Source organism: Saccopteryx leptura, chromosome 7 (genome assembly GCF_036850995.1).
Source record: "Saccopteryx leptura isolate mSacLep1 chromosome 7, mSacLep1_pri_phased_curated, whole genome shotgun sequence".
NCBI classification, from domain to species: domain Eukaryota; kingdom Metazoa; phylum Chordata; class Mammalia; order Chiroptera; family Emballonuridae; genus Saccopteryx; species Saccopteryx leptura.
Genome location: NC_089509.1, coordinates 60,440,882 through 60,463,346, shown reverse-complemented (window position 1 = coordinate 60,463,346; position 22,465 = coordinate 60,440,882). Strand labels below are relative to the sequence as shown.

The following is a 22,465-nucleotide window of genomic DNA, read 5'->3' as shown; positions in this document are numbered from 1 at the left end:
TCTCTCTCTTACTCTCTCTTCCTCTCCCGCAGCCATGGCTCGATTTGTTCAAGTGTGTTGGCCCTGGGTGCTGAGGATGGTTTTGTGGATCCTTTGCCTCTGGTACTAAGAATAGCTTGGTCACAAGCATGACCCCAGATGGGCAGAGCGTGGGCCCCAGACGGGGTTGTGCGGTGGATCCTGGTCAGGGCACATGCAGGAGTCTGTTTCTCTGTCTCCCCTCCTCTCACTGGAAAAGAAGAAAAAAAGGAAAAGAAAAACCATCTTGATTGGTAACAAAAGAATAGCACTACCAGTTTATAAAGACATAATGTTATGTAATTATGCTAATGAATGGCAGAAGTAGACTGAAATTTCCATGTTTAACCATATTTTGTTAGTAATTTAACAAGTATTTATTCCCCATCTTTTACTGTGTACTACTAGACTAGGCTTTTTTTTTTTTTTTTTTTACCTCCAAATACCTGTTCAACTGACTTAAAATACCCCAATAATAACTTGCTTGATAAATACTCAGAATATGAAAGAAGAAGAGGCCCTGGCCGGTTGGCTCAGCGGTAGAGCGTCGGCCTGGCATGCGGGGGACCCGGGTTCAATTCCTGGCCAGGGCACATAGGAGAAGCGCCCATTTGCTTCTCCACCCCCGCCCCCTCCTTCCTCTCTGTCTCTCTCTTCCCCTCCCGCAGCCAAGGCTCCATTGGAGCAAAGATGGCCCGGGCGCTGGGGATGGCTCCTTGGCCTCTGCCCCAGGCGCTAGAGTGGCTCTGGTCTCGGCAGAGCGACGCCCAGGATGGGCAGAGCATCACCCCCTGGTGGGCAGAGCTTCGCCCCTGGTGGGTGTGCCGGGTGGATCCCGGTCAGGTGCATGCGGGAGTCTGTCTGACTGTCTCTCCCCATTTCCAGCTTCAGAAAAATACAAAAAAAAAAAAAAAAAAAAAAAGAAAGAAGAAAATTTGGATAAAAAAAGAAAACAGATTAACGAACAACAATTAGATATAAATTACTGTGTGCTACAAAATATATTTTACACTGTCTGCAACTTTGGACATTCATTTATGTGAGAAAGTACTTGGTGATTGGCTAGCCATACATAATAAAGACTGTTGCTCAAATTTGTATTGAGCTTTAAAACAATCTGAAGTCTATTATATGATGCTGATTAAAGCTAGTGTGCCAGGAAAGTAAATTCTGGGAAAAGGCATTTAACTTAAGTGGCTTTGTGGGCTGTAAGTTGTCAAAGTTTATGTGTTTTATCTTGGCTACTTGGGAAAATTCTTGTGCTCAGATCGAAAACACAAGGCTTTTCCAAAATATAGTCTATAGTCTCTGTTTTTAAAATTGAGTGGTGGGAAGGTATGGATGTCTCCTCTTAGAGCTGATCAGAAAAAGTATAGCTACCAAGAAAGTTAACAAAAGTGCTGCTTTTTTTACTTAAAAGATAAAACCTGATGAAACAGGAAAGGAAACCACTAAGAATTATAGAGCTGTTATATCTAGCTTGGAAATTGGAAAGAATTTGTGAAATTTTATGTACTCAAATGTGTTTTGTTTAACCACTGCTTCATTTCAGAAATATTATAGACCTCTGTATATGCTTAGCTAAAAAGAAGGAAATTAAATCTTATATAAAGTAGTTTTTAGCTAATGAGAACAAGGTTATATAATCTAGTTATATAACTTTAACGAGATATGAGCATGACATTACCTGAACTTATGTATCCTGAGGAAGTAAACAAATTTTCCTACCTGTGTCACTTTATCTTAATGTAAATTGAGAAGGCTAATCTTTTACATTTTTCCACATGATTGCTCCCTCCTTGTAAGTGATTGTAGCTGTTCTTTTGTCTTTCTTAACCTCAAATCACTTATGAATCAGCTTTTATATATTAGGTTGAATAATTTCAGAACTCTGCCAAAAATGTGCAAGAGACCAGGCTGCTAGCTTCAAGGCTCTAAGTTGCCCTGATCAACCTGCGACCAGGTCACCAACCCTCACTTCCACCAAGAAACTGCTAAAAGTCTGATCCATACCACGTACACTTTCTAAGGAGACTGAACTTATGCAGTGGTTAGGTTCTAACTTTGTCATGTACAGTCAAGCCCTTGAAAAAAATCCCTTAAATCACCTACAAAATGTAGCACACATACTTTGTGTATATTGTACCGTTTTTCCTAAGTCTAACACAGCCTAACTGGCGTCATTGTTCTTCAGTGAACAGCAAGTGAAGTAATTTATTTGCATTTGGGAACTTGCTTTATGAAAGAAAAAAAAGCTTTTGTTTTTCTATGAGAGAGTAATTGAATTTATGTTGGTTAAATATGCATTACATGACTCTACTGTATTCCCTTCCCTAACATTCTTTATCAACCTTTCCATCCCTAATTCTTCAGCATCTTCACTCTTCTTCCCTAAAGCCATGCATTCCCGTTCATTCATCTCAAATGGAGGCTGTCCATTTTCTAATCGCCTGCATACTACATGAGCAATAGCAGATGGGACTGGCATCCTCATAGCCACCTTGTACCACTGCTAGGTCATTATTTTCCCTTTTGTAAAAACTGCTTCTTTGAGGTTCATGCTCAACCTCATTGCTGTCATCTGCTGACTTCATTCGAGTCATTTGTTCTCATTCACTGAAGACTTGAAAATCTGGCTCACTGTTATCTTCTCTGCTCCCAAGTTTTGCCATTATCTTTTTTCTTTCTTTCTTTCTTTTTTTTTTTTACAGGGACAGAGAGAGAGAGTCAGAGAGAGGGATAGATAGGGACAGACAGACAGGAACAGAGAGAGATGAGAAGCATCACTCATCAGTTTTTTGTTGTGACACCTTAGTTGTTCATTGATTGCTTTCTCATATGTGCCTTGACCGCGGGCCTTCAGCAGACTGAGTAACCCCTTGCTCGAGCCAGCGACCTTGGGTCTAAGCTGGTGAGCTTTGCTCAAATCAGATGAGCCCGCGCTCAAGCTGGCGACCTTGGGGTCTTGAACCTGGGTCCTTCCGCATCCCATTCCGACGCTCTATCCACTGCACCATCGCCTGGTCAGGCTGCCATTATCTTTTTTGACTAGCATCCATGTGAACTACCCATCAAATTCTCTGCCCTCTTAATTCCTTGACCTTGTCTCCTGTGTTTTTCTCTACACCATTTCAGCCACCAACTAACATGGCCATCCTAGGTTATCCTGGACCTACTCATCTGGGAAATATTAAATTCAATAGCCCACCATCTGACTTACTCTGAACTCCTAAACTTCCAACTACTTCTAATGCTCACACTTCGTAGGGAACTCGAGTCTCTTCTGTCAACCATCTTCCCTTCTCTACAGCTTGGATGTTATCACTTCCATGTTCATTTTTGAGTTTGCTGTCTCCTACTTGCTCCTCAGTCCCCTGTGCCCTGACTTCTGCCTCACCACTCCAGTTAAACCTCTTTCTCAAGGGAACCAATAGCCAGCCAACTTGTTGCTATTACTACTTAAATGTTTTATTACAAGACTTTACTTTGAATTGTTTATTTTAAGAGTTCTATAATTCTTCCATTTTATTGTGATTTGTCTAAGTAAAATTTAGTGGGTATCACTAAAGATAATTTGTAAAAGTTGACTATCATTTTTAAGCTAAATGTTATTTAACAGTATTTGTTTGTTTTTTCAACTTTCCTACTAAAATACTTTTTACAAAATAAAGCTAATGCGGTCATTCTACATTATTTAGATTTCATTTACGATAAGCTATACTTATACACATAAAATATTATAATTTATTAATATGTTTCTGTGGTAATCATTTTAAAATCAATTGTAACTCTTGTTTTGCAGTTGAAGCTTTATATCAAAGTACATACCCAGAATATCTCCAGTACATTTATTTGGTGGCACCAATATCTCTTATGATGTTAAACCCTATAGGGTTTATTTTCTGTGAAATCCAGAAGTGGAAAGACAGTCAAAATGCTTCTCAAAACAAAGTAAAGATTGTGGGACTTGGACTTCTGCGAGTATTACAGAACCCAATAGTATTTATGGTCTTCATTGGCATTGCCTTCAATTTTATTCTTGATCAAAAGATTCCCGAATATATGGAAAATTTTCTTGATGGACTTGCAAATTCTTTTTCTGGATCAGCTCTATTTTACCTTGGTCTTACAATGGTTGGAAAGATAAAAAAACTGAAGAAGTCAGCATTTGTTGTACTAATGCTTCTCATCACAGCTAAACTGTAAGTTTTACTTATCTAACTTGGGGATTGTATTTTGTGAAAGTCTTATTTAGCCAGCTCATTGGGATGTGTATGCAACTATTTCCTCCTTTAAATAGTCTGATAATAATCCCCCTGAGTAGTTGCGATTTAAGGGAAAATATGATGTTGATGCATAGTGGAAAGTCATTTTCTTATTCCTTGTAGGTTATTCTTTCCATTTTAATGTTAGAGGATAAAGACTATTGGTTTCCCTGCAGCTTTTATATAGTTTTACTTAATATTTCCTAATTTCCCAGTTCAATAATATTTTTTTATTAATTTTAATGGGGTGACATTGATAAATCAGGGTACATATGTTCAGAGAAAAACATCTCCAGATTATTTTGACATTTGATTATGTTGTATACTCCTCACCCAAAGTCAAATTGTCTTCTGTCACCTTCTATCTGGTTTTCTTTGTACTCCTCCCTCTACTCCCCCCCCCCCCATTACCATCACATTCTTGTCCATGTCCCTGAGTCTCATTTTTATGTCCCACCTATGTATGGAATCATATAGTTCTTAGTTTTTTCTGATTTTTTAAGGAATTTTGCAGGGTTTCTGAATTTTCTAAATCTGTTAAAATCCTAGTCAAGGCCCTGGCCAGTTGGCTCAGTGGTAGAGCGTCAGCCTGGCTTGCAGAAGTCCCAGGTTTGATTCCCGGCCAGGGCACACAGAAGAAGCGCCCATCTGCTTCTCCACCCCTACCCCTCTCCTTCCTCTCTGTCTCTCTCTTCCCCTCCCGCAGCCGAGGCTCCACTGGAGCAAAGATGGCCCGGGCGCTGGGGATGGCTCCTCGGCCTCTGCCCCAGGCGCTAGAGTGGCTCTGGTCGCAACAGAGCGACGCCCTGGAGGGGCAGAGCATCGCCCCTTGGTGGGCAGAGCGTCGCCCCCTGGTGGGTGTGCCGGGTGGATCCCAGTCGGGCGCATGTGGGAGTCTGTCTGACTGTCTCTCTCCGTTTCCGGCTTCAGAAAAATACAGAAAAAAAAAAAATAATAATAATAAAAATCCTAGTGAAAAGCATCTTAGTTATGATAAGAACAATAATTTTGTATATAAACTTTTTATCTCATGAACTTGAGGGAAATATTTTGTAATCTGAGAGTGGTTGAAACATTTAAATATAAGTAAATTAATATGAATGATTATGATTAACCATCTGATCCAAGCTATCAGCCCCTTAGTTCATAGTTCTTCAGCTTACTTAGCTCGCTAGCCTGGTTATTTCATGGTGCAAATGACCTTGATTTCACTACAAGATTATCCCAGGGTACTTGGGGCATTCTTAACTATGAGTTCACCTATTGTATCAGTTAAATTTATGAGACTAGTACAATATAAATAGTATTTATATTTTCAAAATAATACAACTGAATATAAATTCTGAATATTATTTATGATGGTATTATGATCCTAAGAAATAAAGTATTAGTTAGTATTGGCACAGTAATAAATATGGTCCTGACAGTAATGATATCATCAACTTATAAGCAGAATTTAAATAGTCTCATTATTTTTAATTTTTATTTATTTATTTCAGAGACAGAGCAAGAGTCAGAGGGAGGGATAGACAGGGTCAGACAGGAACGGAAAGAGATGAGAAGCATCAATCATCAGTTTTTCGTTGCAACACCTTAGTTGTTCATTGATTGCTTTCTCATATGTGCCTTGACCGCGGGCCTTCAGCAGACCAAGTAACCCCTTGCTCGAGTCAGCGACCTTGGGTCCAAGCTGGTGAGCTTTTTGCTCACACCAGATGAGCCGGCACTCAAGCTGGTGACCTCGGGGTCTTAAACCTGGGTCCTTTCGCATCCCAGTCCGATGCTCTATCCACTGCACCTCCGCCTGGTCAGGCTATTCTCATTATTTTAACATCTTTTTTTCTGGGTCTTTGGTCCCTATTTAATATTTTTATCTATTTTTTTTTTTTACATAAAAGATACTCAGAAGAGTAGTTTGTTACTCAATTCTAGAGTATCTCTCTCAGTGCTGCTGTGACAATTTCATCAACCTTGGTCTTGCTCTTTTTTGTTTTTGTTTTTTTTTTACAGAGACAGTGTCAGAAAGAGGGATAGATAGGGACAGACAGACAGGAACAGAGAGAGATGAGAAGCATCAATCATTAGTTTTTTGTTGCCACACCTTAGTTGTTCATTGATTGCTTTCTCATATGTGCCTTGACCGCGGGCCTTCAGCAGACCCCTTCAGCAGACCGAGTAATCCCTCACTCGAGCCAGCTACCTTGGGTCCAAGCTGGTGAGCTTTGCTCAAACCTGATGAGCCCGAGCTCAAGCTGGTGACCTCGGGGTCTCGAACCTGGGTCCTCCACATCCCAGTCTGACGCTCTATTCACTGCGCCACCGCCTGGTCAGGCGGTCTTGCTGTTTTTACAGAAAAGTTCTGTTAGCTCAGCTACTGTAGATAATGCTCTTTCTATGGGATCCTAAAGGTTTGTGTAATCGACTCTTTACCAGGTCCAAATTTCACTGCTTTTTTTCCTTAGTTAGTTCAGTTGTTTAAATGCCTTTGCTAGATAGACCTTTTTGTCTTTCCAAAGAAGAGCTAATTGTGAGACACCCATTTTTCTAGTGGTTTGAGAATCTAACTGAGCAGCATGGTTATCATTACCTGAACCATTTAAGCCCCTAATCATAATAAAGATCAGCTTTGTTTCTCAAAAAGGAGTTTAGTAATTTTCTTAAAATAAAGTTTACTCAAATATCAATCTTTTTTCTTTTAACATTTCAATGAATTAATAGAGGAAACGGGAAATAGCAGCTATTATTATAACTTTTATAAACTTTTTGCAAGAAAATTATTTGTAGAACAATAAAGTCTAATTTTCTTCCTCCTGATTCCTGATCTTTGACGTATTTCTAGAATATTGTTATACATAATGGCCCTAAGTTGTTCTTGATTCTTTCAACAAACTGTCCATACGTAAGCGTACAGAGAAGATGTGTATGCAAAAAAGTATGCCTTCTAGGAAGGAGAAGACTAACCAAATGACAAGTTCACTAGAGCAATTTACTGCTTGGGGACCAGCATGCTTGGATATCAAGTTATCATGTATTTCTTGTTTTTTCAGACTGGTGCTGCCCCTTCTGTGCAGAGAAATGGTAGAAGTCTTGGACAAGGGCAACAGTGTAGTAAACCATACAAGTTTATCAAATTATGCATTTTTGTATGGTGTCTTTCCTGTTGCACCAGGAGTGGCTATCTTTGCAACACAGTTCAACATGGAAGTAGAGATTGTATGTATATACTACCTTCTAAGTTTGATTGTTTGTATGGTTGGTAGAAAATTAATTTTCAAAATACAGAAATTAGCATTTTTAATGAGAATTTGATATCTGTAAGTTGCCTCATGGTATATAAGGAGGCATCATGTAATGATAGCTATTTAATCTAGGGTCTTTATTCAACAAGGACTTTTTCATTAGTCTTTTTTAGTGTCAAGTATTTTATTGTTATACTTAAGTTTTGAGGGGAAAAAATTCTATTTCATTCCCTGATAATTTAACCATCTGATGCAAAACACCACATAACTACCTACAGTAAGTAGCTAAAATCAATTAATACCAAATTGTTATCAGTGTTTAAGCATATTGTATATGTCATCTATAGCATTAGAGTAAATGTTTTTGAAATAGAGCATGAAAGTACTAAATTGTTTAACAAAGGTCAGTTCCATTTTTAATCTGTAAAATGTTTGCATAGTAATTTTTCTCTTTTTGAATGGCTTTTATTGCCCTATATTTTATGAAATAATATGGAAGGAAACTTGTCATCAGTTTAATTAGATCATTAATATGGTTTACTTCCTAGAACGTAGAAGATAAGCATCAGCTATGGGATGTCTCCTACTTGTTATGTGAAAATATAAATTGAACATAGATTGGAAACGAAGCCAAGGGAACTTAATTGTGCTTTCTTTTAAGTACTCTTAGAAAGGGGGACTATGGTATTAGATAACATGCTGGATTCTGTGATGTCTTTTTACTGACTCCTGCTTTTATTTAGAACGCCTTAGTGTGCTGTGGCTATTTCAAGTTTAAGGTAATTGTTTAAGTGCAACAGTGACCCTTTCCTCAATTTGATTTTATTTTTGCAGATAACCTCAGGGATGGTAATAAGCACATTCGTGTCTGCGCCAATCATGTATGTTTCTGCCTGGTTATTGACCTTTCCCTCAATGGACCCTAAGCCATTGGCATATGCCATCCAGAATGTTAGTTTTGATATAAGTATTATCAGCCTGGTCTCCTTGGTAAGTACATTTCAGTGTAAAAATGGATGAAGATCACAGAATGAGTTTGTGACTAGCTTGGTAACAGAGATTTAAAAACCGAATTTTGTAGGCAATAGAAACACTAACGCCTACCCATGAAATATAATATCAGCTTTCTGAGATTTGTCTTTTGAACTGAAGTTAGAGTTGTATAGCTGACAAGGCATGAAATTTAGTCAGACCTGGATTTAGCTCTGGCCCTATTACACACTGGCTGTACGTCTCTGTAGAGTTACCTTAACTGTTCTAAGCTTCAGTTTTCTCAGATATAAAGTAGAGATTATAATTTTACCTGTTTCCTTGGTTGTTTTAAGGATCACATGAGACAATAGATGTGAAAAGTGTTCTGTATGTGTCGAATCACTGTACAAATACTAGCTTTTGTCGAATCATGGGGTTTAGGGATCCTCAGGATCACATCCAACCTTTTAATGTTAATGAAACTTTTTGGATATATCTAGCTCAGGTTAAATACTTAAATATTTGACAACTTGAGTATGTTATAAATCAAGTTGCCAATTAAATTTAAGCAGTAGGCCCTGGCCGGTTGGCTCAGTGGTAGAGCGTCGGCCTGGCGTGCAGAAGTCCCGGGTTTGATTCCCGGCCAGGGCACACAGGAGAAGCGCCCATCTGCTTCTCCACCCCTCCCCCTCTCCTTCCTCTCTGTCTCTCTCTTCCCCTCCCGCAGCGAGGCTCCATTGGAGCAAAGATGGCCCGGGCGCTGGGGATGGCTCCTTGGCCTCTGCCCCAGGTGCTGGAGTGGCTCTGGTCGCAACAGAGCGACCGCCCCGGAGGGACAGAGCATCGCCCCCTGGTGGGCAGAGCGTCGCCCCCTGGTGGGCGTGCCGGGTTTATTCCGGTTGGGCGCATGCGGGAGTCTGTCTGACTGTCTCTCCCTGTTTCCAGCTTCAGAAAAATACAGAATGAATGAATGAATGAATGAATGAATAAATAAATTTAAGCGGTATTTTGGCTGAAAATGAAAAAAGGGCAACTTTGACTTAACAGAAAGGAGGTGGGGATGCATATGTATATTGGTAACAAATAAACGTGTAATAAATGTAATTTAATGATGTTTTACTTCTGTTACATTCTTAAAATGTATGTCCTTTGGTAAGAGGGCCGTCTGGGGAGAGAGACAATATAAATTCTGATTGCCAATGAGGGGAGCAGAATAAGGAAATCAGCCAGCACACCAGGCTGCCCACTGCATAGGTAGAGTAGAACCCAGTCTTCTTCAGTGTACGGAATCCAAGGTAGTTAGCCTTAAGGTGAGCAGTGCGTATTGTTTGAAGTAAGATGGCCCGGATTTAGATACTGCGTGAGTCAATATGGTAGAATCAAAAAGGGAAAACTTAGTGCATGGCAGCCGCATCTCCCACTAAAGTTCTTTTCCTGAATGGTTAGTGGGCTATAAACCCGTGTCCCACCCCAGCCACAAAGGTAGGGGGTGTTAAAACGTGGCCCTGGTCAAGGCATTAGTTCTTAAAAATCCTGTAATTTTTGGATATTTAATTTATGATAGGATCTCTCCGTGCTTTTTATTTTACTTTAGATATAGTAGTTTACCTTAATACCCTTTTGGGAACTAGATAGATAAAAGTAAGTGAGATATTGGAATTTCTCTCTGAACCAGGATGAAATGGATTCTTTAAAGAAGCTAATCAATGAATTCAATAGATAATTATAAAGATTAAGAAGCCTGAATAACTCTTGAATCTTTTGTTTTTAAGATCTGGTCTTTGGCTATTCTTCTTTTAAGCAAGAAATATAAACAGCTTCCTCATATGCTTACAACTAATTTACTCATCGCTCAGGTTAGTAAACCTATAGTTATTTAGAACTATAGTTTCTCATTGATTATACCACTATAGAGGAGAAAATTACTTCTCTGTTTTTTTCCACTTATAAATTCAAAGATACTTTTTACCAAATGCATTTAATTATAATTTGATAACAATTAATTTATACCTAATCTATTAAATATTGCAATAGGTCTTGAACTATATAAAGTTGAGGTTAATAAGACATTTGATAATTTTGCATTTTAATAGAAATAATTGAATCATTTAAATTGAATCCTGACAGTCTTATTTCTCTAGTTAAGTCTTTGCCAAAAAAAAAAAAGTCTGTGCATGTCTCAAATTATAATGGAAAAACAGCATTTTCTATGTATACCATTACTAAATATGATGTTAGTATTTAGAATATTGTCATTTGTTGTAATTGGATATGTATATTGTTGAAGACTCTGTATAAGAAGGGTTTTTTTTACCATAAAACTTAAAGTTTTAGTTTAACTAGTATGCAATAGTTGATAATTATCCAGCAATAATTTAAATTGAATAATTATATTTGCTGTGAGTAAACACAAGTATGACTTTTATAAATATGCCTAACTTTGTTTTTTTCATATATATATATTTTTAGTCTATTGTTTGTGCTGGAATGATGATATGGAATTTTGTTAAAGAAAAAAATTTTGTTGGACAAATTTTGGTGTTTGTTCTACTGTACAGCTCCCTCTATAGCACCTACCTATGGACGGGTAAGTTGGATCATGAGTGACAATATTGGTCTGTCCCCTCTTTATCACTAGAAGGTCTTAGCTTTTAGCGATCTATTTGAAGACTCCTAGTACGGGAGTAAGGCATTCTCTCAGACAGTTACACCTACTAAGGTAGGCAGGCTGCACAGCTGAGTTTTGTTTCCTGTGTACTGTATTTCTCTGTGCGTTTGGGCAGTTTCCCCTCGCAGTCCTTTTCCTCAGGGTGTTTGGCTCTAGGCCACAGTCATCACAGCTCTCCTTTGTGAGACACCAAGAGTGCAGGTCCCAGAGGCAGGTGGAGAGAGTGGGGAACGGTGCAGAGAGGTAGGAGGCATCTAACGTGTGCCCCAGAGCTCGCTATTCGAGTCCAGCTAAACTGAATGAAAAATTCTAGCTGTTTCCTCATTGGTAAGACTGAGTCACTGCACCTTACAGAGTTATTTTGAGAATGAAATATGGGTGTTTATGCCTGGTATGTGGTAGGCACTAATAAATAGAACTGTGTTATTAAATAGAGGAAGAAATAGTAATATGAGAACAAGAGAAGAAATAAGAGGGTATGGAAGTAGAGGTATAACCAGTAAGAAAGACTGTTTCTCATTTCAACTGGCTCCCAAAAGGACTTTCAAAATGATTTAGCACATTGCTGTTTGGAAATATAATGTGTATTTATTTAGGTGCATTCTGGTATGTTTGTGAAACATTCTGTCTGGCTGTTTTGTATTCATATTACAAATGCAAACCTGTAAAATGGCTCATAAAAGAAAAGTGTAGAATGGCAGGGCAGTGATAGCCACTGTTAGGAGGCAGGTGTCAGGAAGTGGCTATGAGAAACAGGCCTTTCATTTCATGCCTTCAGGATCAAAAGCAGGGCCCATCTAAGTCAGCAGGCTTTTGAAGTGAAGCAACAATGTGGTGAGGAATTACACAATGAAAAAATCAGTGCAAAGAGGAGGTTTGAGGTTTTTGGGTGTTTTTTTTTAGGTTTGAGCTTTTTAAAGGCAAACACACCTTGCATAGCATAAGGAATTTCATGAGATGTCAAGTTAAAACAGCTTAAAGACTTTTATTTCCAAATACAGATAAACCAACTTGATCTCTAATACTTGAGTTTTTTAAGGCTAAATTATAATAAGAATAAGACAGCAGTAAATAGATCAATGAATCAAAAAGCCACAAGTCTCCCTGAAATACTCTTCAAGCATGCAAATGAAATCTATCCAAAAACGTTGTTCTGCATTACCTGACCCTGATGAAACTTAAGATTATTATGAATTTAAACCTAAAGTTTAAAATTCATTTTAAATCAACCCAATCAACCATTTTTAATTTCACTCATTTACATACCATCCTCATGAGTTTTGCCATATCTGCATACCACATGTCCTTGTTTTTTTCTTTAAATTACCTCACTTTTTTTACTTTGATAAATTGAGCCTTAATCAGTAAAATCCCAGGTTTCATGTGCTAGTGAAAATTTTTTGAAGCACATGCTAAAATAAACATATAACTAGTCAAAAAATTTTCACCCTTGTATCACCTGTTGTCTCTATACTTTTGAAAACACTAATCTGTTTTAAATCTTTCATATTGCAAATGAGGAAATCAAGGCTCAAAGAGTTCAACTGTGAGTCAGGAGCTCTCATAGCTTTGTTAGTGAGAGATCCAGGACTAGATTAGACCTGTTCCCATATCAGTCTTTTCACAGGGAAGAAATAATAAACGTTGGGAGGTAAAGAGCGCCCTCAGTACTGTAACACAGCTGGCCCACTTTTGTGATTGGTTACTTGTTTCCCTGGCCCTTTAAAAACCTGAAACTATGGAGTGTACAAATGTATTTAGAGAAGAGCAGTGATACTATAGTATCTCTTGAACTTGAGTGATGTGTGTAAAGAAAGCAATTCTCAAGGACCTTGGTGTTGATTTATATTATTTCTAGCAGAGGGCAACTTAATCTGTACAACCATAAATCTGGGTATGAATTCCTTATATAAAGCTAATATACAAAACCAAAGCAACTTAACAAACGAGATTCAAACAAAACTATAAATATTAGCAACATTATCAACAGGACAAAGAATCTTGTTTTGCTAACCTGAATCATAGTTTGAAATGTCAAGTGGAACTCACTTCTCTGGTTAGGGTTCTTTTTAGTTGGGCCTGCTTTATTTCCATGTGTGGGTTTATGATCTGGTTTTCTCATTGCTTTTCTCTCTTTAAACTACCACCGAACCCTTCATTTGGATGGTATGTTGTGATATCATTTGGCCTTCACTTGGCTCAAACTGAATATAAAACCACATGTAAGCCCTGAAATCATAAGACTGTACTTTGGTCATAAAGTGGGCATTTAGGTGATTGTCATTGAAAATATATTAAAAAGACTTGAAATTTTCAGCTTCTGACCAATATGTCTTAGGAACCATCAGGGTCTGTGGATCTGAGTTTTAAAAATACTGATAGAGTCGGACTTGCCTCCAATCAGATGGCTGGGTTTCCAGGCCAACTCTGCCCTCTGCTGGCTGTGGGGCTTGAGCAAACCCTCATTTCCCTATCTGTAAAATGAGGGTATTTATATATTTAAAACAGTGGTCTGTTCCAACGCTACAGTCCTAAGAGTCTAAAGCTATGTAGAATTTGTTAACTAAGACATTACTTGTATAAATAAGTATATGGTATAAGGAAAGCTAAAGAACTTAAACACGTTTGTTTTGTATTAAGTTCATATTGTATTAGATCCATCATTTAGACTTGGGGCATTTTCTAAGAACAAAATCTGTGTAAGAATTGCCTGGAGTTTCTTAGCATCAATAAAATGGGAGTGATTTTATTCTTATAATTGTTCTGTAGCTACTTAAAATTTTTCCTTTTCCCAAAAATACTCAGATTCCAAATACATCAGTCAAAAGAACAAGATGATTTTGGGCTTTTGGGAAAAAAAAGACCCTCATAGATTTGAATAAAGACACAGCATAGGAGGGAAAACACAAATGATTTTGAATTAAGAAAACCTGCCTCAAAATATTGGGGACAGCGTTTACAGAGGAATAAATTCTAGGGCAAAAACTGTAGACTGCTCCTGAAAGAAGCTTGGTTAAGTACAGTTCCATGGAGAAGCTACTTGATGCAGAAGGTGCACGATGCAGTGTGCACGTGGTGTTATATTGAGTTGTACACTTGAAACCTGTGTGGGTTTGCGAACCAATGTCATCCCAATAAATTAAAAAAAAATTTACAACCCTTCACTTTGATGCATTACACAGAATGGTGCTCCAGAAAATTTTTTTTAAATGTGTAAAGTTCCATGAAATCTGGTCAACATCAAGAGTACTTATGTATCTTTCGACCTCTGATTTCTTGTTCCTAGGCCTCCTAGCAATTTCTTTGTTTCTTCTGAAAAAGAAAGAGAGGGTACAAATTCCTGTTGGAATCATCATAATATGTGGCTGGGGGTAAGTTAGTAGTTTGTTCTATGCTTACATATTTCTGTAATACAAAAAATTTTGACTTCCATGACTGAAAGTATTTTTAAAAGAAAGGGTTTATTAGGCCATTCCTAGCAAAAGAGACCAGTCTTGGGGCATGTATTCTAAACTACCAACTACATGGCTGGGTAGGAAAGACAGCATGTCCATTTTCTCCGAAGTTACAGATATTTTTATAAGGTAAGGGAGAAGGAGAAGAAAGATGTAAGGCAGGGGTAGTCAACCTTTTTATACCTACCACCCACTTTTGTATCTCTGTTAGTAATAAAATTTTCTAACCGCCCACTGGTTCCACAGTAATGGTGATTTATAAAGTAGGGAAGTAACTTTACTTTATAAAATTTATAAAGCAGAGTTACAGCAAGTTAAAGCATATAATAATAATTACTTACCAAGTACTTTATATCGGATTTTCTCTAAGTTTGGTAGAATGAATCTTTACAAAACAACTTACTATAGTTAAATCTATCTTTTTATTTATACTTTGGTTGCTCTGCTACCGCCCACCATGAAAGCTGGAACACCCACTAGTGGGCAGTAGGGACCAGATTGACTACCACTGATGTAAGGTGTAGAAAAAATTTGTATTACCTGTAGGCAAAAGGATGGGAGAAAGTGAAGTGGGCCAGCTCTGGGGTAGGCAGGGAGTCCTCAAAAAGAAATATCCGCGCCTTTGGATTGGCGGTGAGCAGCAATCTATAAAGTCAACATGTAAACAAAAAGCAGATACCCTGGAGTTCAATATTGCCTGGCTAAAAAATCATCTATGGAACCAGCCATGTAGAAATCAATCCAAAGTTCTAACAGATATACAGGAATGTGAGCAGTCTTTTGTTAGTCAGCCAACAGCCATTTTCTAGACTAACAGTTCTTTCTTTCTCTCGCTCTCTGGCTGCTTTAATTTAATTTAGAACATCTCAGAATTTTCTTGTCAGTAGTTACTATTCATCCCTTCTTTCCCTATAAACCTTTGATATTCCAGAATTCCTGCTCTCCTTGTTGGTATTCTTTTGATAACTGGAAAACATAATGGAGATAGCATTGACTCAGCCTTCTTTTATGGAAAAGAGCAGGTGAGAAGAATGGATTGACAATTCTGTTCTTGGGAATGGTTCTTTTTAGCTTGTTAATGTGTTTTGCTATACTGGCATTAAAATTAATTTTGAAAATCGATTCCAATTTATCACTTATCACACTGGTGATCCTTCATCACTTTGCTAAGTTACCCCTCAAAATGTGGTAGATCTTACCATCTAAGTTTGCTCTTAGCTGAGGATTTCCAAAGTTTGTAACTTACTGAGTCTTCTTAAACACACTTATGAATTATGTTTTCGCTACTGGAGGAAAAAGTGATTAATGTAAAGCCATTTAATGAGTTAACAGTAATAATAAAAGCCAAGTTCTTGACTTCAATCCTGTAATATAAATTTCAGAACAAAACGTATCTGCGAGAAAGTGTGCTTAAAAAGCTTAGAGGAGGAGACTTGTGGCACCTGCTAAATCAGAAACTCTCCAGGGGGTAGGGCCCATGGATGTGTTTTTTAAAAGCCTCAAATGATTTCAATTCCTTACCTTTTTTGGTTTTGCTTTGTAATTTTGAATTTTATTGGGTTGTTGTAAGAATAAATAAGATTATACATATAAAGGACTTAGACAGTCTTAATGTTGGCACATAGTCTATACTCAGTAAATATTAGCTATAGTTATAGACCGCATTTCCCCATGTATAAGACGCACCTTAATTTTGAACCCAAAATTTGAAAGAAAAAAAAAGTATTACATAAACTTATTGAACTCAAGTTTTATTCATCATAAAATTCATAGAACTCTTCCTCGCTGTCAAATGCAAGTAAAAAAATATACCATTCTATAAGATGCACCCCAAATTTTTAGGAAAAGGTGGGGTTTTTAGACCCCAAATTTTTTGAAAAAGGTGCATCTTATACATGGGGAAATATGGTAGTTTTAGTATTATTACTATAACAGAATATCTAGTTGAAATATGCTTGAACTATGTATTTTTTTATGTGTGTATTTTTCTGAAGTGAGAAGTGAGGAGGCAGAGAGACTCCCATATGTACCTGACTGGGATCCAGGTGGCAAGCCCACTAGGGAGCGATGCTCTGCCCATCTGGGGCTTTGTTCTATTGCAACTGGAGCCATTCTAGCACCTGAGGCAGAGGCCATGGAGCCATCCTCAGCACCAGGGCCAACTTTGCTCCAGTAGAGCCTTGGCTGCAGGAGGGGAAGAGAGAGATATAGAAAAAGGGGAGGGGGAGGGGTGGAGAAGCAGATGAGTGCTTCTTCTGTGTGCCCTGGCCAGGAATTGAACCTGGGACTTCACACGCCAGTCCAACGTTCTACCACTGAGCCAACCGGCCAGGGATGAACTATGTATTAAAGCAAGCAAAAACTTTGAAGAAGAGGTTTGTAACCAATTGTTTTAATTACATATGGAAGAAACCAATGGCATTGATGTATAGTGAAAGAAGTGTCTAGAAATTTTATATGATTCCAAGCAAACTAATTTTTCCACAAGTAACTACATCCCTTTAGTACTCTTATTTTTAAAGGACCACTGTTCTAGAGCATTTATAGCTATGGAGATATCATATTTTCCATCAAAAAAGTACCCTTAACTTATTCTACTAAGATACCAAGATAGAATTGTGAAAAGTGACATAATGGCTTTTTGCAATGTTGGCAGATGATCATCACATCAGTCACCCTGTTCTGCAGCATTGCAGTAGCCAGCATATCACTCATGTGTATGAACCGCACCACCCAAGCAGGACTCTATGAAGGTTTCAACCAGTCTGAGAACCACAAAGCTGCAGAGCCTGAAAACACTGCGTTTGAGGAGAGTCCAGTGCCAGTAAATGAGCCTGAAGCTTTTACAACTGCTATCCCAGAAACAAGTATGATCCTTAAATATAAAGAAACTCATGTATGCTAACTGTGTTGTTTAAGGGAACTTCCTTGAACTATCTTGAATAGCGCAAGTATAGTATTTGTCTGATGAAGAACTTGAATGATAGTCGATAATAGGAAAGAGCCTGCAAGTTCATTCGTCAGATTCTTGTTTATAAATCTTTGTGAGGATAGTCTTTTGTTAAACCCTAAAACTTCCTAGGACCTGAGAGTTTTAGAAAAAAGGGAAGCTGAAGGAAGGCCCTTTTTAGGAAACTAAATACCTACATTTGTTAATTTAACAACTGATATCAGGCAAGCACCATCAATAAAATGCTAACGAAGACCTGATGAAACAGGATTAATGGTGGTCAGGAGTTGACAAACTACAGTCCAAAGGCCAAATCTGTTCAATCACCTGTTTTTATGTGGCCCAAGAGCTAAGAATAGTTTCTATATTTTTTAAGGGTTAAAGAAAAAAATTTAAAAGCAAATATTTTGTGACACTTGAAAGTTATATGAAATTTAAATTTTAGTGTTCGTAATGTTTTATTGGAACATAGCCATGCTCATTCATATTTGTATTGTCTATGGCTACCTTCACGCTATATTGGTGGAGTTGAGTCATTGCACAGAGACTCAGTGGCTTGCAGATATGTATCATATGGCCCTTTATGGAAAATATTTAGCAATCCTTGGTATAAGCAAAAATATAACCCTGACTGGTGACTTTGTTCGTAAGTTAACAATTGTTGTGGGGTTTGCTTCAATTCATGAAGGGAACTCAGCAATGGAGTATACATTTTGGATTCATTAGTGCATGTGGAGATTTCACAGACAAAATATTGTGCTGCCTGACCTGTGGTGGCGCAGTGGATAAAGCGTCGACCTGGAAATGCTGAGGTCGCCGGTTCGAAACCCTGGGCTTGCCTGGTCAAGGCACATATGGGAGTTGATGTTTCCAGCTCCTCCCCCCTTCTCTCTCTCTGTCTCTCCTCTCTCTCTCTCCCTCTGTCTCTCTCTCTCCTGTCAAAAAAAAACAAAAAAACAAAACAAAACAAAAAAATATTGTGCTTGGGGTACAAATGACAATACATACTTTTTTAGAGAGTTTGTAGAATCAAGGGATGACTAATCTCAAACCTATTAGTTGTAAAGATCAATAATAAGAGATAGAAAGAGAGTTAAAAGAAAAGATTAAATTAAAAACATTTTAACTGTCTCTATCTCAACAGGAAAAAAGTACCACAAATCATTTTTTTTTTAAGATTCAGTTTCTGGACCTATGTAGGTAAGGCCCAGCTTATTTTTTTATTATTGTTGTTGTTTTTTAATTTATTTTTTATAGAGACAGAGAGTGAGTCAGAGAGAGGAATAGACAGGGACAGACAGACAGGAACGGAGAGAGATGAGAAGCATCAATCATTAGTTTTTCATTGCGCATTGCAACACCTTAGTTGTTCATTGATTGCTCTCTCATATGTGCCTTGACCGTGGGCCTTCAGCAGACCGAGTAACCCCTTGCTGGAGCCAGTGACCTTGGGTTCAAGCTGGTGGGCTTTTTGCTCAAACCAGATGAGCCCACGCTCAAGCTGGCAACCTCGGGGCCTCGAACCTGAGTCTTCTGCATCCCAGTCCGATGCTCTATCTACTGCACCACCGCCCGGTCAGGCAGTACCACAAATCTTGTAAGCCATTTTACATTGCCTTTCTTCTCTCTCTCTTCCTTTGTCTGTCTCACACTTGAAGTATCTCGTGGTTAAAAACAGGGGGTTGGAGCCACACCGCCTGGCTTCGCATCCTGACTCCACAGTTTACTCCTGTTTACTCTTGGACAAGCCCCTCCTGCCTTGGTTTCCATATCTGATGCTGATAATACCTACTTCATAGGACTGCTGGGGCCTACTGCATAGAGCTGTGGTTTGCCAGCCAGCTTCTGACCTTATTAGCCCTGCTTCTATCAGGCCTCCTTTAATTCATTTTATTGATGATGCTCACTGATTTGTTAGATCTTTTGTGATTGTATCATCAGAATTTCATTCTTTTGAGCCTTCTTGACCATTTTCCCTGTTAAAACAGTAGTTTAAGGAGTACCTTTATGTTTTCACTAAAATTTTAAAAGCTACTTTCCCTAAATCTAGAGTCCTTTTCTGGTCATGCCCAGAATCCTTTCCTTCTTCACTTTCTTTGTAAACCCGTCTACTGTTTGTGTTCAGGCAGAGCTTGGAGGCCACCATTTCCAGCCGGTTCCCTTCCTGTGAGTGTTTCGGAACAGGCTGTACAAGGCCTAACAACACCTGTGGGGAGCCCTAGACTAAATGTCTTAAGCCCATAGACTTTTGCTGCTACCTCTTTACATGTCTTTTAAAAATAGCAAAAATTCTGTACTGTAGGTGTTCTTTAAGTGCTACATCATCACCTCCAGCAGGAAAACTAGTTTGCACCTTTAGTATAAATGAATGGAGAACCAGAAGACAGATATCACTTACCTCCACAGGAAACCTTCTACAATGTTTATATTTCCTTCTCCTCTTATCTCATTTTTATAATTGCTTTTTAAATTATCTGCATAACCCACTAGACTGTACGTGCTTTGACTGACTTGCCTATCATTATAGACTCAGCACCTAGCATGGTATCGACTTACCATATGTGTTCAGTAATATTTGTTAAATGGATAGATAGATGGATGGGGAGGATAAGATGTGCCATGATTTTCTGAAGCTACCCTGAAAACTGTCATGGCCGAATACTTGTTTATTTGCCTATTCACCCACGTTCCCAAGGAAAAGATCTTTAATCGTGCCTGGTTATTTCCCTTTCCTAAATCCTGCTCTGTTCTGCTTTACTAGTAGTGTTAACACAACCTGACCAGTGATGGTGCAGTGGTTAAAGCATTGACCTGGAATGCTGAGGTCCCTGGTTTGAAACCCTGGGCTTGCCTGGTTAAGGCACATAGAACAAGCAACTATGAGTTGATGCTTCTCTCCCTCTCTCTTTCTAAAAATAAATAAATAAAATCTTAAAACAAATAACAAACAAAAAAACACAACACATTAGATGTCCTGCCTGGCCTTCCCAAACCTCAGTAATTCTAAATAGTTTGCTTACCTCTGCCCCTTGCTAAACATTTGTTGGAAACCTATGGTTTTCACGTGTTATAGTATGAAATTATGATTGATAGGAAAGTTAATCTATTTTAATATGGAATCAAAGGTTCAATTAATAAAAGAGAAGGCTAGTGGGCCACTTATATAACCAACTTATGTTTGAAGGAAAATACTGCCACTTTCATGGTGGTCATCATGTATGTGTGTGTTGTCCCTGTTGTATGTCATTGGAGTGGGTTGGCTTTATCTCTGTTTTCTTAATAAATTTAGGCTGATTTAAGCCTTCAGGTTACTGAAGATAAGAGGACTGGGCCAGATAATCTCTTCTTTTCTATTATCCTATGGCTTTATTTTTTAACCTTGAGATAGCATTATTATCTTAAATTTATAAAGATATTTGCAATAGCTTATTATAGATTGTAGTTTTCATACTTTTGAAATCTATTTTTGTTTTTAAGAACACTGTTGAAGAATTAAAGCACATTATTAATGAAAGGTTCAGCCTAGGAACTATTTTTTTCTAGAATACTTAATATAGTATATCACTGAAGTTACTGTTCCACTATAAGCCACATCGAGGAATGCCATGTCTACCTACGTGCAAAATGTTGTAAAGGACACTGCATGCAGTTCTGTGACTAAACAGCGGAAATCTTACAGCTGTCACAGATGTCTATAAACCAATCTACCTATAAACCAGCAAGAGATTTTCAGCAGTATATTTTTGAAAGGAATAGAAAGAACATTATTGTTTTTACTACATCTTCTAAACTAGTAGGAGACACATTCTTGAAAGCATTGAGTTTTGAGCTAAACTTAGAGGAGGAGAATGTTTAGATGAATTAACAAAAGTAATAGTGCCTGTCAAACTAGGCCTGGAGACCCAAATAACATGGGGTCTGTGGAGTCCACTAGAGATTTGTTCTGAAAGAAGGGAAGGGCCTTGGCTGAATAGTGGGAATGGCTGGCTGGTAGGGGCTAAGCCCTCGAGATCTTTCAAATTCAGGCAAAGATATTTGAATGAATTACCATAAGCAACAGAACATTCGGGTGAGTTTTTAGGAAAGTGGTCAAATTCTTAGTTTCCAAAACACAGTGGAAACTAATAAAATAGCATGGATAAAAACATTTTTCCTTGTCTCAATCAGTGAGGAGACAATATGTAGAGGAGCTGATTGTCTGCCACTCTAAATGTTAACTTTTCTGTATAAGCACATTTGAACACTTTTTCATAGGTACCATGTGACATTTCCATTGAGGCTGTATGGGACATTTGTGTGTATATAAATGGATGTGTTTGTTTGGATTTTTTGTTTGTTTGGTTGGTTTTTGGTTTTGGTTTGTTTGGTTTGGCATCTTTTGAAGTTGTCCAACTCTGTTATGATTAGGCTCTATCCTCACATGTTATTTTATCTATAAAGGTTGCTGCCCCTGCTCCATAGGAAATGGTGAATTATGCTGTGCATCCACAGAGCCAGTAGCAAACATAAGCACTAGTGGACCTGTAACCCATTCATTTGAGAAAGGTAAGTACCTATGAGGATGGGCCTAAGGAACAGAAGTTTCTTTATCCTTAGGCCTTAAAGAACTCTCCATAGAATTTCTATAGAGGCTACACTGTTTAAGAATATGTGTCTTCAAATAAGATGAGAAAAAGTGCTAATATGGTAATTGTGCATAGATAGAATGCTTAGTTAAAAAATAGTTTTTATAATGTAATAATAGGTAATATTACATAAACACATCAATTTTTCCAATAAATTTAACCCAAATGATAATTCCAAGAAGTTTGCCCTAAGCACCACTGTGGTGCTTTGGCCTTTTTTCTTGTTTTAGAAGCTGAGACTCTCCCCCCACCTCCTTCTTCCCCAGGGCCAGG

At 38.1% G+C, this 22,465-nt stretch overlaps 1 protein-coding gene across 3 annotated transcripts in view; it reads left to right on the top strand.

The window, feature by feature from the left end:
- Positions 1-22,465, top strand: part of GPR155 (G protein-coupled receptor 155) — a 50,837-nt gene that overhangs the window by 11,843 nt on the left and 16,529 nt on the right. For all 3 annotated transcript variants that reach the window (XM_066345087.1, XM_066345090.1, XM_066345089.1), the window contains exons 4-12: positions 3,821-4,220; positions 7,331-7,496; positions 8,357-8,512; positions 10,267-10,350; positions 10,964-11,081; positions 14,449-14,533; positions 15,549-15,639; positions 17,274-17,484; positions 22,008-22,112. In XM_066345087.1, coding sequence (XP_066201184.1) covers positions 3,821-4,220; positions 7,331-7,496; positions 8,357-8,512; positions 10,267-10,350; positions 10,964-11,081; positions 14,449-14,533; positions 15,549-15,639; positions 17,274-17,484; positions 22,008-22,112 — 1,416 coding nt within the window. The remainder of the gene's footprint in view (positions 1-3,820; positions 4,221-7,330; positions 7,497-8,356; positions 8,513-10,266; positions 10,351-10,963; positions 11,082-14,448; positions 14,534-15,548; positions 15,640-17,273; positions 17,485-22,007; positions 22,113-22,465) is intronic.